This window comes from Hemicordylus capensis, chromosome 4 (genome assembly GCF_027244095.1).
Source record: "Hemicordylus capensis ecotype Gifberg chromosome 4, rHemCap1.1.pri, whole genome shotgun sequence".
NCBI classification, from domain to species: Eukaryota; Metazoa; Chordata; class Lepidosauria; order Squamata; family Cordylidae; genus Hemicordylus; species Hemicordylus capensis.
Window position 1 is genome coordinate 237,754,017 of NC_069660.1, and position 16,871 is coordinate 237,770,887.

The following is a 16,871-nucleotide window of genomic DNA, read 5'->3' on the forward strand; positions in this document are numbered from 1 at the left end:
CCCGGAAACTTATCGGCAGCCAGTGTAGATCTTTTAATGTAGGAATGATATGATCTCTCCGCAATAACCCAGAGACCAACCTGGCTGCCACATTCTAGACTAACTACAGTTTCCGGACTACGTACAAAGGCAGCCCCACATAGAGCGCTTTGCAGTAATCAAGTCTGGAGGTGACCAGCAGATGTACTACTGTTCTGAGGTCATTTATCTGAAGAAATGGATGCAACTGGCGAATCAGCCGAAGCTGATAAAAAGCACCTCTGGCCACTGCCTCAACCTGGGACACCAGGGAGAGGATTGTGTCCAGAAGCACCTTCAGACTGCATACCTGTTCCTTCTGGGGAAGTGTGATTCCATTCTTGAACTGGCAGATCAAAATCATCTCCCGAGTCCCAATCCCACACAAGAAGTACCTCCATCTTATCTGGATTCAGCCTCAGCCTGTTACCTCTCATCCAGCCCATCACTGCCTCCAGGCAGGCATTTAGGGAGGTTATGCCTTCTCCTGATGATGTTGACATGGAGAAAAAGATTTGGGTGTCATCAGCATACTGATAACACCCTGCACCAAATCTCCTGATGATCTCTCCCAGCGGTTTCATGTAGATTTTATTTATTTTATTTATTGTTAAATTTATATACCACCAATCCCAAGGCGGTTTATGTTAAAGAACATCGGAGACAATATGGAGCCCTGAGGGACACCATACCAAAGTTCAGTTTTTGAAGAACAGCAGTCCCTGAGGGACACCATCTGGAATCTGCCCAAGACATAAGAGTGGAACCACTGCAAAGAAGTGCTTCCCACCCCCAACCCCCTCAGATGCTCCAGACGGATACTATGGTTGATAGTATCAAAAGCAGCCAAGAGGTCCAAAAGGACCAACAGACTCACACCTCCTCTGTCAATTTTTAATTGTGGAGATCATCCATCAGGCCGACCAAGGCAGTTTCCACCCCATAGCCCACCCGAAAGCTGGTCTGAAACAGGTCTAGATGATCAGATTCCTCCAAGACTGTCTATTGTTGGGAGGCCACGTCCCTCTTAATTACCTTGCCTAGCCACAGAAGGTTGGAGACAGGCCTATAGTTGCTCAACTCTGTGGTATCCAAGGCAGGCATCTTTAGAAGTGGTCTAATAATTGCCTCCTTAAGGCAAAGAGGCATCCTGCCCTCCCCCAGAGAAGCATTTAAGATCTCTACTAGGCCTTCTACAACAGCCTCCCTGCCAGATAGTATTAGCCATATCAGGCAAGGGTCAAGAGAACAGGTGGTAGGCCACATCGCTCCAAGCAGCTTGTCCACATCCTCACGAGTCACAAACTGAAACTGATCCAGCCTAACCACATAAGAGGAGTCACTGGACACCTACGATTCAGGCACTGCAGTAATTGTGGGGTCTAAATCCAAGTCGTCCCATATATGAGAGATTTTATCCATTAAAAAAATCATTAAACACATCACAGTGGGTAATAGATGGTCCCAAATTCTGATTCGAGGGAGGAGGGCCACTCACTAGCCCTATCACAACCCTGAACAACAACACCAGACGTGAACTTGCAGATGCAATACAGGCTGAAAAGAATCACTTCTTTGCCGCCCATATTGCCAGAGCATAGATCTTCAAATGTGCTCTATGTTGTAATTTGTCAGATTCGAGTCAAGTCTTACTCCACTTGCGCTCCAGTCGTCTACCTCACCGCTTCAGCCATCGTAGTTTTTTCGTATACCAAGGGGCCAATTCTGAAGCGGGTCGGAGAGGACACTTAGGTGCGATCATGTCTACTGTCCTGGTGAGCTTGCTGTTCCACTTCTCCACCAGGGCATCAAGACGATCACCAGCATAGCCAACACTAAATCCCTTCAAGGCTTCTTGGAACCCTATTGGATCCAATAACCTTCTCAGGCAGACCATTCTTCACCCCTGTGAAGGTGGAGTGTGATTGTGAGTCCAACCTTAACCAAATGGTGGTCCATCCAAGACAATGAGGAAATCACAGGAGTGCCCACTCACAGAACACCACCCTGTTCAGAGTGAAAGACCAGATTAAGCGTGTGACCTGCAATGTGCATCAGTCCTGATACCCTTTGCGATAGACCTGTAGTTGTCATGGCCGCTATGAACTCCTGAGCCGCCCCAGACAAAGTGGTCCTAAAGTGGACATTGAAGTCCCCCAGCACCACAAGCCTGGGAGACTCCAACACCAAACGTGAGACCAAGTCCGTCAGCTCAGCTAAGCAACAGCCCTTTTATAAGCCCAGAAAGATGGCTAATCTGGGCATATGATCCTCAAGAACTGCTGACTCACTCCCTCTGGCCCTGATCCCACACAGACTCACCCACAGGGCAACAGCCACAGCCCCTCATGTTAGGGGCACACAGGCTGGTAAGCAACCACACAGGCTCTCACCACTGGGCAGCAGCTGTCTCTTGGAAGCAGATGTTAAAGCCTCCTTCTCCCTGCAAGACTTCTGGCAACTGAGGCTCCTTGCAAGGCTTTTGCTTGGGGATAAAGGGAGCTGTAGTCAACATCTGGGAATCATTGTTAGGGGGAACACTGGTCTGCTCTGCAATCTGCATTGTAAGGTTGATGATGATGATGATGATGATGATGATGATGATGATGATGATGATTTGATTTCTATACCGCCCTTCCAAAAATGGCTCAGGGCAGTTTACACAGAGAAATAACAAACAAAGTTGCTGAAGTTGCTCTATCTGAGTTTATGGCTAAGCTTGCTGCTAAGAGTGTTGCTGTGGCAGCTGTTGTAATGCTAGAAAGTAAGGAGTCATAATTGTGTGCAAGAGAGCAACTTGTGCCAATGATGTTATTGCAGCATAAGCATTGTGGCTGGCATTGGATTCTGGTTAAGTGATTCTTGTTTGGCCATTTTTGGACTGTGTTTGAAATGTGTGTTCTGTGTTGGGAGGGGCAGATTCCCGTTTACTGTGTGTTTCTACAGTGTTTTTCAAGGTAAGTTTGCAAAATGCATTGCAAATAGGAATGCAAAATTTGTGTGCATGCACTCTGTTAGTGCAGCTTGTTCCAGTCATAGGGAGCAATGGGAAATTTGAAACATCTCATTGTTCCCCATGGGTAGTTCCTAGGGACACCAAAGTAGGTTGTGTGATAGGGCATGATGGATGCTACCTACTAACCCAACCCACAAAAGAAATGGACAAGCTGGCGATTTCTAATTTTTTTTTACCTTTCCCCATTTTATGGAAAGGTAAAAAAATTATTAAAAATTGCTCGCTTGCCCATTTCTTTTTTCGGTTGGGTTAGTAGGTAGCACCCATCATGCCCTACCACACAACCCACTTTGGTGTCCCTAGGAACTACCCATGGGGAACAGTGGGGCGTTTTTAGTTTTCCTATGGCTGGAACACTGAAACGTTTTGAGTTTTGTTTCCTCAAAACAACTGGTTGAGCCACTGTTTCAACAAAACCTTTTGGTCATCTGTGTTTCATTTCAGCTTGAAAGACAAAATCTGTTTTGTGCACATCCCTACTTTGCTGTTCTTGTAAAGATTATGATAGAAGTGGGTTTCCAGACAGATGTGCAAGAGGATTGTATTCCTGTATAATCCTACAGTCAAGGCTTATTCTCTCAACATAAAGCAAGCATGAAATCTACTGCTATTAACAGCCAACAAATGGCTGGCACGCTATTGGCAACTGTTGACTACACAGCTGTGATAATTTAAATTGCAGAATATGCTTTGCGTCATAGTAACTTAGACATTTTCAAGATTCTCTAAAGCTCTGACTTTTAGTTAAAATAATGGGATTTTTATTTAATCAAAGTTGTTTAAGTTATTAGATCAAATAACATTTGCGTAATTCTGGTTTTGAAAAACTTATAGAATTTGGCTTTCTGGTTTGTGGAACCTTTTTTAAAAAGCTATTGACAGAAGAGCAGCAGCACTGCCAACATAATGAGAAGCAAGTGGAAATTCTGAAAGGAAGAGGGGTTGTTGTAGGATGCCGAGGTACTTAAACTTGATGTGATGGAAAGCAATCCTCTTAATATTGTCAAGCTATAATTAAAAGAGAGGGAAACAATACACATTTAATTATTTGTGTCTTATACAAGGAACAGTTGTTCTTGGCTGGGACAATGAATAAATTTTATTATGAAATGGAAACACAATGCACAAATTGGGCAAACGAAGTATTGTTGTCTTCTCCATCCATAAAAGCTTAGTATAACACTACTATGGATGTTGGAACCTGACAATAACAGCCACATATTTTTGACAACTTTCCCTTTTTAACATTTTCTAAATTATCATTACTGAATTATTGGACACTTTGTGAAGTAAAATGTAGGCCTTAAAGAGAACAGGCAGTTGGCATGCAATGCTGATAGACATTCTGCCTTTGCAGAATGTATTCTCAAAATGGTTCAAGATGGCTGTGAACATCTTGAACTAAGGACCAGGCTATATGTGATGTTTAAAGCATCAGTAGCTCTGAGGGGTTTAACTTTTCTTCAGTCAGTAACAACTGCGTAGGATTCCTATTCATACATCAGACTTCATCATAGACATTTAAAGCATTATTATTTTTACCAGGCTTTGTTTTTCTTAGTCAATCATAGCTGGACTGGGGTCCCATGGATGCAAACGTGGAAGAACAGGCAAAAACACTCAATTCCTCCACCATGGTCCCAATTCACAGGAAATTTGGTTAAATGTCTGCCTGGATGCATTCTTCCCCACCCCAATGTCCAACTGAAAGACCAAGGCAAAAGTGTGTGTGCATGGAGCCTAATTTCTAAAGCCATCATCCCATACCATACTATACAAAATCTTTAAAGTTTATATTGTGTGGAAGTTACGATGAGCATTTTAAATCTCATGTGTCCCATGTACTGGTGTATCTTGTTTGTTTGTTTGTTTGTCCATAGATTATGGGCATTATATTTTGCAGTGAACAAAAGCATTGACCCAATGAGATTAATGTCTGCAGTTGAGGAGTTTCTATGCTGCACTTTGGTAACATCTGTTCTCTAGTTCAATCCCTTTGGCTGACAATTATAATTCATGCATTCTTCATACACTTATTTTCTTCTTCTTCATGGTCTATTCTATGTACATCTTCCTTGTGATAAATTGGGTTTTCATCATTTTGAAGAGCAGAAATGTTTATCAAATAATGCTCTTGTTATACTTCGGCTTTTCACATATCATTAACTCCCCAGTTGCCCTCTTTGTTTTTAAAAAATTATTTAACATTTATATCCCGCTGTTCCTCCGAGGAGCTCAGAGAGGGGTAAATGTTTATTTTTATCCTATCTACCAGTACCTGTTTGGGGTGATTTGTGAACAACACAGATCACCCCTGTGCTAGCTGGCCAGATCTGAGTCCAAAACAAATCACCCAGATTTCAGACCTGAAAAATGTGTAGATTCAGACCTCAATTTTGTGGAAATCTCTCCCGCTGTCTCCATTTTGTGTCAGGATTTTTAAAAAAATAAATCCTGTCCTCCCAAGCTTCAGATTGGTGACTTACCGTGTGCAACGACTGGCTGGCAATCCCCCCCCCCCCCCCCGGTTCCAGACTGGCACGTTTCCAATCAAATCAGATCTTGTGTTGCCAGGGGTGACTGACACTGCATTGGCTAGGGGAAGGGTCAAAGAAGGGACAAGGGAGTGGGGAGTTGGAAAGAGGGATTTTCAAATGTACTTAAGGAGGCAGCCAGCCACCTTTCTGCCTTGTGGGAGGAGAGAGAGCGAGCGAGCATCAGAGGAGCTTTGCTTTGCCTTGCCTGCCTGCTGCTTGGAGTGGATCCTCTGCTTTTTGTTCTTAGTTTCCTGATTGAGGAAAAGAGAATTTTTTTCTCTCCCCCTTCCTGCTGCTAAGAGAATCACTGCCTGTGCCTGCTGTCTGTGTGAATCAATTTGGGTACAAAATGACTTGTACGAAAATCTACCTGTTTCGGGAAATTTGTGAACAAAACAAATCACCCCTGTGCTAGCTGGCCAGATTTGGACCCAAAACAAATCGGGGGTGATTTGATTTGGGTACAAATGGAATAGAAAAAAACCGATTAATGCACATGCCTATGGAACACTGACCCAAGTCAAAGTATCATAAAGGCCCTTTTAAAGGTATCTTGTTGTCCCCAAAGAGATTGAATTCCTGCTTCATGTTCTATTTTATTGTAGATTTTATTCAGGGACAAGGGGGAACTTGGTTTATAGCTGATTACATTATCCCAGTAGATATAAGGAGTGCTTACTTGCTTCTTGTATAAATGGGACTCTTTAAAAAGAAATTTTTAAAAGACTTTATTAGAACAAAATTTTTCAATGAGAGCAAAATTGATCCAAACACAGACAGCGAATATCATACAAACGGATCCCAATTCCACAGTCCATCCACACTCTAATGGTGTCTGGGGCAGGAAAACAACCATAATTCTCCCTATTGGTATAAAAAATAAAATCTGACCAAATTATATAAAAAGAATTATTTGTAGTCTGGTTTGCACTGGAACAAATAATATGGGTTAACCTTTCTGAAATTGTGAAATGCCATAAGTTTGTGTACCAGATTTTCATCAACATGTTTTGATTTTTTCAGTGCTTGGCTATAGCTAACCTGGCAGCGGTTACCATGAATACTAGTAATGTTTTTGATGACACATCTGAATTGATCCTAGAAAATATATTTACTCACGCCAGCTGGGGACATAATCTTATTTTCTGATTTGTAATTTTATTCATCTCTGTGAATACCTCTGTCTGAAAGTGTAAGACCCTGGGACAGGACCACCAAAGATGAAAATAGGTTCCCTTCATCTCACACACCCACTCCAGCAAAGTGGAAAACATTCTTTATGGATGTAAGCTAATTTTACTGGAGTTAGGTACTATTGATGGGAAATTTTTTAAAAGTTCTCCTTAATTTGGGCCGAGGAGGAAGTAACTGGCTGGCATTTCCATATGTTCAGCCATTCCTGATGTTTAATTTCCTGTTGGAAGTCATTTCCCCAAAACACTTTAAGGCTAGGTAAGAAGTTAAATGTGTGGTTTATACTCATATAGTTTTGAAACCACACCTTTAAGGAAATTTGGGGTTTCCAAAACCAGAACTTTGAATTTTGTTAATTGTCTGTTGGCTTGTGCTGTTATTTCTGGGGTGGGTATAAAAGATCTGCACTGTAAAAGATGAACCATGAACACTGCAGAGGACCCAGAATTTCCCCTATAGCCTCTAGGTCGATAAAGTTTCAAATGGGACTCTTCATCTGCAAGTGATCTGTGATCAAGACTTGTACTAGTGGGAGCTGACTGATACCTATTCTGGGACCATGGGTGGTTTTTGTTGTTTTATTTTGACTGTTGATATGATCAATGGACTAATAAAATCTGATGATTGACTGGCTGGCTTTTAAAGCATTCAGAGGAACACTAGAAAAGCCCAAAAGGATAAAGCACCCAGCCAAGCAAAAAAAGAAAGAAAGAAAAAGACTTATCTTAAAAACTTACATATCCTATGATCCCTGAGAAGGAAATAGAGCTCTAATCCTCATTTCCAGATGAGCAAAGGTTCTACAAGACCTTACCAGTGTGTGAACCTTCCTCACTGCCTCTTACCCCATTTCCCAAGTTAAGGCCAATTTTGCTTGAGGAAGGCAGGGAAGTGACAAGGGATGGGAAGCTAGCTCCAAGTTGAGTTGGGCCCAACTCAGCATGAGGCAGACATATGAATTAGGAGCTTTTCAAGCTTTTCAGTCTTGCACCAACTGTTTTTACAATACATAGAGTGCTAAGCAAGAATGCTTCATTTGTGTTAATTGGATTTACCCTGACTTCACTTATATGAAGACTGAAATAAAATATGTTGAATTGTTATAGTTGCTATGTCTTCAATACTTATTTTAGGAATCTTGTGCATAACACTGCTTTCAATTTTCCATAGTCACATTTAACATTTCACATTTCCATAGTCATGATTTAACTCTTTCTGTAACCAAGGCCCTTTTCGGACAACATTCATGAATGCTATCATACTGTCTTCCTATTTCTTCATTCCTGCTCAGGTAAAAAGTAATGTATGAACCAGTGCAATTCAATTGTTTCCCCTCTTTCAACACAAGTATGGATTATGGGTTAAGGGAAACCCCAAGGTACAGATGAATCTGATTCAAACATTACTTTCTGTCTAAGGGAGAGGATGGGTGCCTAAGGTAGCCTCCTCTAATAATCATACCAGAAAATATTAGTCTGGACAGGGATTCAAATAAGAGCTAAATGTAGTAAATATCTTTGTGATGATATTTATTTCCACAGTTAGCCATACTGCATGGATGACAGTAGAAGAAAAATCATTTTCCTATTTTTCAAATAATGTCACTATTTTCATTCTTATATCATAATGTGCTTAACACAACTTCAGTATCTAGCATTTTATCAAGGTCATGGGCTGTGAATGTATCAGGAAGAGAAGATCGTGATGCATATCCACTAGAGACATGCTTGCATTAATTAACTAAACTTTTTGGTGGGGGGGCGGCTGATGAATGTGCAGAGTAACAACATAACAGCCACCTGTGACTTATTTTTTCAGTATACTGTTCATAGAATGTTCCCCAGAACAGCAATGGAATTTTTTTGGCTTGCATAATTTAAAAATACTATTGCTGTTATTGCCTCTTTGTGGGTTGATCTTTTTCATGAAATATGCTCACTGAATATTCACTTATCATTGGAAAAGATAGACTTTGTACTTTGAGTTGTTCACCAGTTTGTAGAGAGTTGTGGTACACGCCAAACTAATTCTGAGTCTTGGCTCTGCCATTTCCCCTGATCAGATCCTACAAATTCCCAGCTCTTCCAAAGACATCCCATGCTATACATCCTGCATCCTTTTAATAATGCGTTGTTTAATTCTCCATGAACAGGGATGTCAGTATGTGAGGAAATGAAGATCAAATGTATTTATACTAGAGACATGCTTGCATTCATTCACTAAATTTTTGCTGAGAAAATGAATCTGCAGACAAACAGCATGACAGTTACCTGCTACTTTTTATTTTCAAGATGTTGCTTATATAATGTCAGGACAGTAATGAAAATCTGGAAAGTAAATGAGGAAGACCATGGCTACATGGGATTTCACAGGCACATTGGATCTTGCATGTATTAACCTGATAAACCGAGGTTGAGCTGCTAAAAAGTATATCCATATTCTGAGTGTACTTTATGTAAAACTTCAGAAGCATTACCTAACTCTTTCAAAATAATTGCTCCTCTGAATTTGTTCTTTGAATTTAAAATGTGGATAAATTCATTGGGACTAAAATTGGTACATTTACTTTTTAAAAAAAATCTCTTTATAGGACTGTGAATCCCAACTTATTTCAAATGGTAATTAGTGTTTAAAATAAAAAGTTTGTAACAAAAAACAGAGGAGAAGCAAGTGACATCTTCATGCTTAAGAATGTTTTCAGAGATATATGTAGAAGTTGAATGGTTTATCAGCTGCCAAAGTCAAAAAGCCAAACAGTTGAGCTAATCAGGAGTTGTCCTAAATGGGGCATTATTTGCAAATTTTAAAGTGACTTTGAACTGACTGGATGAGCTGCCATGAATTCAAATAATTGAGATTTGGATCACCAAGGCTTCCATCAATTGTTTCTGTATTGTTTCCAAATGCTGCATCCTTTATTGTTTCAACAGGTTGTTTGGTGTCACTTCAGTGGTTCAGACCAACTGCACAAGCACTTGGAAAATCATAACCAACCCAGGCTTGGACTGGCATCACTATACTAGCCCCATTTTGCTGTTACTGCTGTACTACACTCTAGCAACTCTCATTCGATTTTGGCTACATGAACCTATTGTACAGGTAGAACACAATGATCGGTGTCCTGTTTACTAATAAGAGTCACCTTCAGAAGAAAATTTAGAAACCCCTTCAGGCTGTGTGATACTTGCGCATAATAAACAAATAAATGTGCACTGTGCATCGCCAAAAATACTTTATTATATATTCAGGGTATAAATGCATGTGACAGGGCAAGCTTGCAATTCTCTAGCCACAAATTACCTCATAAAGTTAAATGCAGGGTGAGGAAGTGCTTAATCCTTACCCCACTACCAATTCTCTCCTGCAAATACTCCTTGGGTCATTTTCAACCATTTTACCCTATCTAGGCTTTGAAACAGTGGAAAGTGTTGCCTCAGGAGGATATTTGCAGGAGAGAATTAGCAGGCAAAAAACAGGTGACCCTGCTAGCCACTGCTTGTCCTACAAAAATGTCATCTCAGCCCCCACAATTATGTTCTCTCAGGGGGAGAAAATGGGTTTTGGGAACACAATATACATGCATAGTTTCTTTTTACCTCTGTAATTCCACCCCCACTGGAATGGGATGGAAAGAAAGTTGATACATCATGTATATATGTTTCATGTATATATGTTTCAAGCTCATTTATCCAGCTCTTCTATTACTTCCTACAAGCAAACATGCTACTTGAATCAGGGTCCTATGCCCCATTTCAGGTAGGCTTTTACTGAACCATCTGCGTGAAACTAGCTCTAGTGCAAATCTCACTGAACTGAGCAGAGCGGTGAAAAGAGTTTGACCTTTACCTTGACCCAAGGTGATCAAGGCAGTGCCAGCATTCTGAGAAGAAACACCCATGCTGTGTGCCTTCCAGAGCTGTGTGCCCTCTGAAAATATGTCACTGAGGGCTGTGCAACCTTCAGGTTCTATTAGCTCTGCATGAAAGAATTCTGTGGACTTGAAATTCTGAAATTGAAAATTCAATGAAATTTGAAGTGACTCAGGCTCATAATAAATGTTCAGACAAGTGCTAAGACGAATTCAGACCAAATGACATATTATGTTACATTCATAGTTTGACACTGCATACTTGTTTTATTATTATAAATTACACCCCCACTAGCACCTGCTATCTACCACAATGAAGGAGAGTTTTTAAAACCCTTTACCCGCATGCCACTGCCCAAGTAAAAATCTCTCCCCAACATCTGCCCACCAATAGCAACTTTTTAATTATTATTTTTTACACTTGTGTCCTGCTCTTCCTGTGAGGAGCTCAGAGTGGTATACATGGTTATATTTATCCTCACAACAACCCTGTGAGGTAGGTTAGGCTGAGAGATACATGATTGGCCCAGAGTCACCCATTGAGTTTCATGGTTGAATGGGGAGTCGAACTCTGGTCTTCCCGGTCCTAGTCTAACACTCTAACCACTACGCTATGCTTCCCTCCTTAGGCAAATAGTTTGCAGAAGTGGATTTTCATCAGGATCCCATAACGCAGAGGATGGGTTTTTAAAAGCCCCCACTGTGATCCAAATTTCGGTCCTCTCCTCCTCAGCTGCTCTTTTCAATGAAGCCATAAATATATAGGGCCAAACTATGTATTTTACATAATATGCAGTTTAAACTAAACACTTGTCTGAACATCTGTTATGCACGTGAGTGGGATAGGGATAGAGTAGGCATAACAAATCTAAACGAAAGATAACCTAGACTTTTGAGGCAGCCTAATGGCTTGTTTATCTTATTTCACTTTAAAAATTATTTCACTTTTAGAGAGAAAATAGCAATTTGATAACTTATTTCTCACCATTTTTATGGAGTTCTTAGCCCTCTTCTTCATTATTTAGCATGCACCTGATGACAAACCTGGTCATGAGGGAGAAGAAACAGATTTCAACCCAGTCTCAATGACTGCAGAGAGAAGGCGCAGCTTGTGGCATACAAGCCACTACCCAACTGATGAAAGAAAGGTAAAATCGATTGTGTGTGTGTGTTGGCGGGGGGAACGATGATGTAAATGATGTCAAATATAAAGTGCTAGACTTAAAATTATCTAGATACGTTGTGTTCCTTGTATGTATTATGCTTTGCAGTAAAAGCAGAAATACTTTTACTGTATGAATATGTGTGCAGCAAAAGATTGGTACAAGTTATTGTAAAAAATTGAAGATTTTTCTTTTGTGACTTTTGACTCTAAAGAAAGCTCGGGAGATGTCTCTATTTTAATTGGATTCTTAAACCCAAATATTCAGACTCCTTGCCTTACAACAGAAAAACTATAATCCAAAGAACTCCTTTAAATGACTTTGTGTTTATCTAGTGAGCCTTTGGAATTCTTTTCTTTGAATAGTAATTCTGCAGCAACTTTGCAGGCTGTTTCCGAAACTCTCTGGAATTTCACAGAAGCAGTTAGTGCAATGATGAACCGGGTGCTCCCTTAGAGACCTCAGTGAGAACCATGGTTATATTACTATCATGCCTGAATGTGTTGCTTTACTACTTGCCTGGAGACAATTGATAGTTGGGAAATATCTATGGCACAATGTTAATTAATGTAAATGGTTGCCAGCAGTAACTCTAACTGCATGCTTGGATTTGATTTCGAATTATGTACTTATACCTTAAGTGGCGTATCGGGAAAGTGCTTGACTAACAAGCAGAAGGTTGCTGGTTCAAATCCCCGCTGGTGCTATATCGGGCATCAGTGATATATATAGGAAGATGCTATAAGGCAGCATCTCATACTGCGCAGGAGGAGGCAATGGTAAACCCCTCCTATATTGTAACAAAGAAAACCACAGGGTTTACTGCTGGAAAACCCACAGGAGTCGAAATCTACTTGACAGCACACTTTAGGTTTACTTTACAATGTCAATACAATCCTACTGTGCCCCATATCATTCTTTGTTGATTCCCAGTAGATCTGTAGCATATGCATGCAGTAATTAATATTCTCAAAGTAAATGATGGATTTGAACACACTTAACATTATTTTGTGCTTCTACTGTTTTTCTCAACTAATAAGCCCTTCATGCTTTGCTCTTGCAGCTTCTGCCATTGACTCAAGATGACAAGTCATGTGATGTTAGTATCATTTCATTCCTACAGTTCATTTCCACTGTAAATGTTGGTTAAAAAAGAGCCCCTGGTGGCGCAGTGGTAAAACTGCCACCCTGTAACCAGAAGGTTGCAAGTTCAATCCTGACCACGGGCTCAAGGTTGGCTCAAGGTTGACTCAGCCTTCCATCCTTCCGAGGTCGGTAAAATGAGTACCCAGAACGTTGGGGGGCAATATGCTAAATCATTGTAAACCGCTTAGAGAGCTTCCAGCTATAGAGCGGTATATAAATGTAAATGCTATTGCTATTGCTATTGCTATTGCTATATTGCTCAAACTTCAGCAGCTCCAGAGATACTCCTTTATATCTTGATATACTCCTTTATATGGGGCAATAGGAGCATATGAATCAGCAGAAGATCCATGAATCCACTGCTCACATTACCTGCCTTAAAGTAACTTAGCAGTAACGGCAGGAGCCTTGCTTCCTGCTAGGCCTCCTAGAGATCTTTAGAAATGACTGGCTGTCCATTACCACTCTTTCTATACTTTGGTCTTATGGCCATTCCAACTGCCACTGCTTTGCTTATCTCTTCTGACAACAGGATATGCATGCCTAGAAATGCTGAACTTCAGCTAATCAGCTGTCATCTGCCTTAACTTCAGTCTCTAACCCCATAAGGTTTTCCAGGATTCTGAATCCCATGCATCATTCTCATTGATATTATTAATAAACTGGCAATGGTCATGTGTTTCAACACCTTATCATCACTACTGTACAAATAGAAGCATTTATCCTTTAATATAGAAGCATTGATCCTTTGATATAGAATAGCTTTTCACAATCCAAAGTATTAACAGCGTATTATTTTTATTTGTCTATTCTGATATATGAAGATACCGTTATTATAAACATTGAGACTAGTATAACCTTAAGTTACTACAGAATACATCAAAGCAAACTTGTACCATATAATAATATAAACAGTGGCCTCATTCATATGTAACAAGGTGCCAGGATTGAATCTTGGTTTACATGTAACATGAAGCCAGGATTGAATCCCTTAATCTTGGGAATGCATGGGACAGAAAGAGTCAGCTGCCAATTCTGGCTTAGAACAAGCCAGGTACTCTCATTACATGAAAAAAAGTAGTTCCTGGCATATATATCTATCCAAAATTTCAAAACAAACTAGCATATGAACCTGGGATATCCAGCTGGTTCCTAGCCAGGAACCAGCCTTTCTCCCCATGCGCAAAGGTGAGGTGGGTTGGGGTGGTGGTGGCACACAAATACCCTGGGCTGGATAATGCCATTGAAGCTAGGATTCAATCCTGGTTTCATACTGCATCTGAACCAAGCCAGTGAGAATATCTGGCTACTTTTGCCTTTAGATCCAGCTCTGTTACTGGTCCATGTGGTATGGACTGCCTCCCATCAACATAGCCTGGTGCATGAACTGTGGCCCCTCCTGGATAGAGATAGCCTAATCATGGTTATCCATGCTCTGGCAACCTCCAAGATTGACTACTGTAATGCAGTTCAGACACTGCAGTCCATTCAAAATACAGTTGCTGAGCTGCTAACTGGGATCTATTGAATGGATCATATTTTGTCAGTGTTGAAACAACTCACTTGGTTCCATGTCCGTAGCTGCACAATTAAAAGTGCCAATGCTGACCTTTAAAACCTACATGGCTTAGGACTTGAGTACCTATAGGATTACCCATTCTACCTTGAGTCTGCCTGTAAACTAGGGTTATCTTTAGAGGACCTCCTCCAAGTGCCCACAGGTATCAGTGCCCATAGGTATTAGGAGGGGGCCTTCTTGGTTGTGGCACTCTGAAAATCTTTCCCCAGGGAGACTTGCTTGGCACCTATATTGATACCTTTATTGTAGCAAGTAAAGATCTTTTTAGTTTCTCGGGTGTTTTTTTTTTTTTTAAATTCTTGGTGTTTTATTCTTCAGTGCTGCTATTTGTTCTGATGTTTTTATTCTTCAATTGTTTTAGATACTGAATTTAGTTATGGTATTTTTATATTTTGCTTCTTTTGTATGCTGCCCTGGAATTTTTTTAATTGAAGAGTGAAATATAAATCGTTAAAATAAATATGTGCATATTGCCATATTGGAAAATCAGAAGAAAACATATTCTATTCTTGCTCTGTTCTTAACTGCCATCAACACTTCGGGGATATAATTTTTTTAAAAGTCTCATACTTTTGTTTATAAATCGTTACTGCTCTATTGAAATAGGTATAATCTGTTTCCATGTAAATGCACCTAGTGTAGCATCCACAGACTGATTTGGACTTTACATATTGCTGAATGTGTAAGAATTGTTTGGACTTCTGAATGTCAGTTATTAAAGTAACATTTCATGTTTAATGTGAACAATGACTGGAAAGAAATCATTTCTTTCCAAAGAAATAGATTACAGCATTGATGTAGATTACAAAGAAGTATATTACATCACTAATATTTTTTGATAAGAAAAATAAGTGATCATTCTAGTCTAATTTCTCTTTTAAAAGATCCCCTTCTAATCCTCATTCAACAGGTCCTGTTGGTGACAGTGAATGGCACACCTGTTGATATTGGGAGCATACACCCTATGCGATGTATAGAGAATGGTCCAGCCAGGGCTGAGGTATACTCAAGACCACAGTACAAATGGGACCCAACAGTTGATGACTTAGGTAATAATGAGAATTGCTCAGATAGTTGTGAGACTCCATATCCCTCTTTGCTACTCTTCATTTATCCCTCCATTATCTTGCCATCCATTGATCTATCCATCCATGTTTATCCTGTCTTTCCAGAAATCTGCTGCCTTCTATTGTCACATGAAATAATTAAAAAGTGCATGAATATAAATATGCATAAATAATGCATAATGTTGTACACACCTCATCAAGCTAAAACCAAAGTGACAAATGAAACACAGAAACAACCAACAAGTCACTTTTAAAAGGAGAATAAAACTAATACCTAAACAAGTGAATAGGAATGTGCAAATCAATTTGGGTACAAAACTATTTGTACCAAAATCTGCTTTTTTGGGGTGATTTGTGTATAAAACAAATTGCCAGATTCGGGTCCAAAACAAATCGCCCGGATTTCAGATCTGAAAAATGTGTAGATTCTGAGCTCCATTTTGTGTCTGGAATTTTTTTTTGAAAATCCCACCCTCCCAAGTTTCAGATTGGTGACTTACAGTGTGCAATGACTGGCTGGCAATTAGGGATGTGCACAAAACCGGTTTGCCTGGTTCGGTTCGAATTCAAACCAGGTTCGAACCAGGAGGGGGTGGTTCGGTTTTGGTTTTGCTCGAACCTCCCCCTGGTTCGGTTCAAATTCAAACTGGTTTGGACTGGTTTGGACATCCAAAAATTGGTAGGATGGTAGCTGGCACCCAGGGGTACCTGCCACCCAAACCCCAAAGCAATCGGACACTCGTATGATTTTTTATGAATTTCTGAAAAATATTTTTATTTTTTTATCATAGGGTATACTGGTACTCGAACAGCCCATTATTCCTTATTGTGGAGCACCCATGGGTGCCAACAACCATGCAAACCTCGAAGCAATCTGACACCCCTATGATTTTTTATGAATATTTGTAATATTTTTAATTATTTTTCTCATAGGGTATAATGGGACCCGAACCAGCCCATATCCCCTATTGTGGAGCACCTAGTGGCACAAAAGTGGGGTGGGTGGTAGACAACCAGGGGTGCATACTATCCACAAAGTTCCAAGGCAATCGGACACTCCTCCGATTATTGGTGAATTTCTAAATTATTTTGGAATTCCTCATAGAGAATAATGAGGATTGCAGCAAATGTATAGCTTCATGTCGGGGAGAAAGGGGTGTCCTAGAGTGGAGTGTGGTGGGTGGTAATTCCCAAGGTGGGCAAGGAAGCTATCAGAATTATTTGAAAGTAATTGGGCAAAAGGCTGATTTTTAAGTGATTTTTGAAGTTTATGTCTCTTTAAG

The 16,871-nt window shown here is 40.2% G+C and overlaps 1 protein-coding gene across 15 annotated transcripts in view; it reads left to right on the forward strand.

Annotated features, from left to right (window-relative positions):
* The window catches only part of PIEZO2 (piezo type mechanosensitive ion channel component 2), a 469,614-nt gene that overhangs the window by 241,266 nt on the left and 211,477 nt on the right, over positions 1–16,871 (forward strand). For 11 of the 15 annotated variants that reach the window (XM_053247271.1, XM_053247279.1, XM_053247278.1 and 8 more), the window contains 4 exons: positions 9,696–9,864; positions 11,659–11,781; positions 12,860–12,895; positions 15,432–15,570. In XM_053247271.1, the coding sequence (XP_053103246.1) occupies positions 9,696–9,864; positions 11,659–11,781; positions 12,860–12,895; positions 15,432–15,570 (467 nt within the window). The remainder of the gene's footprint in view (positions 1–9,695; positions 9,865–11,658; positions 11,782–12,859; positions 12,896–15,431; positions 15,571–16,871) is intronic. The other 4 variants (XM_053247274.1, XM_053247284.1, XM_053247276.1 and 1 more) reach the window with 1 other exon arrangement.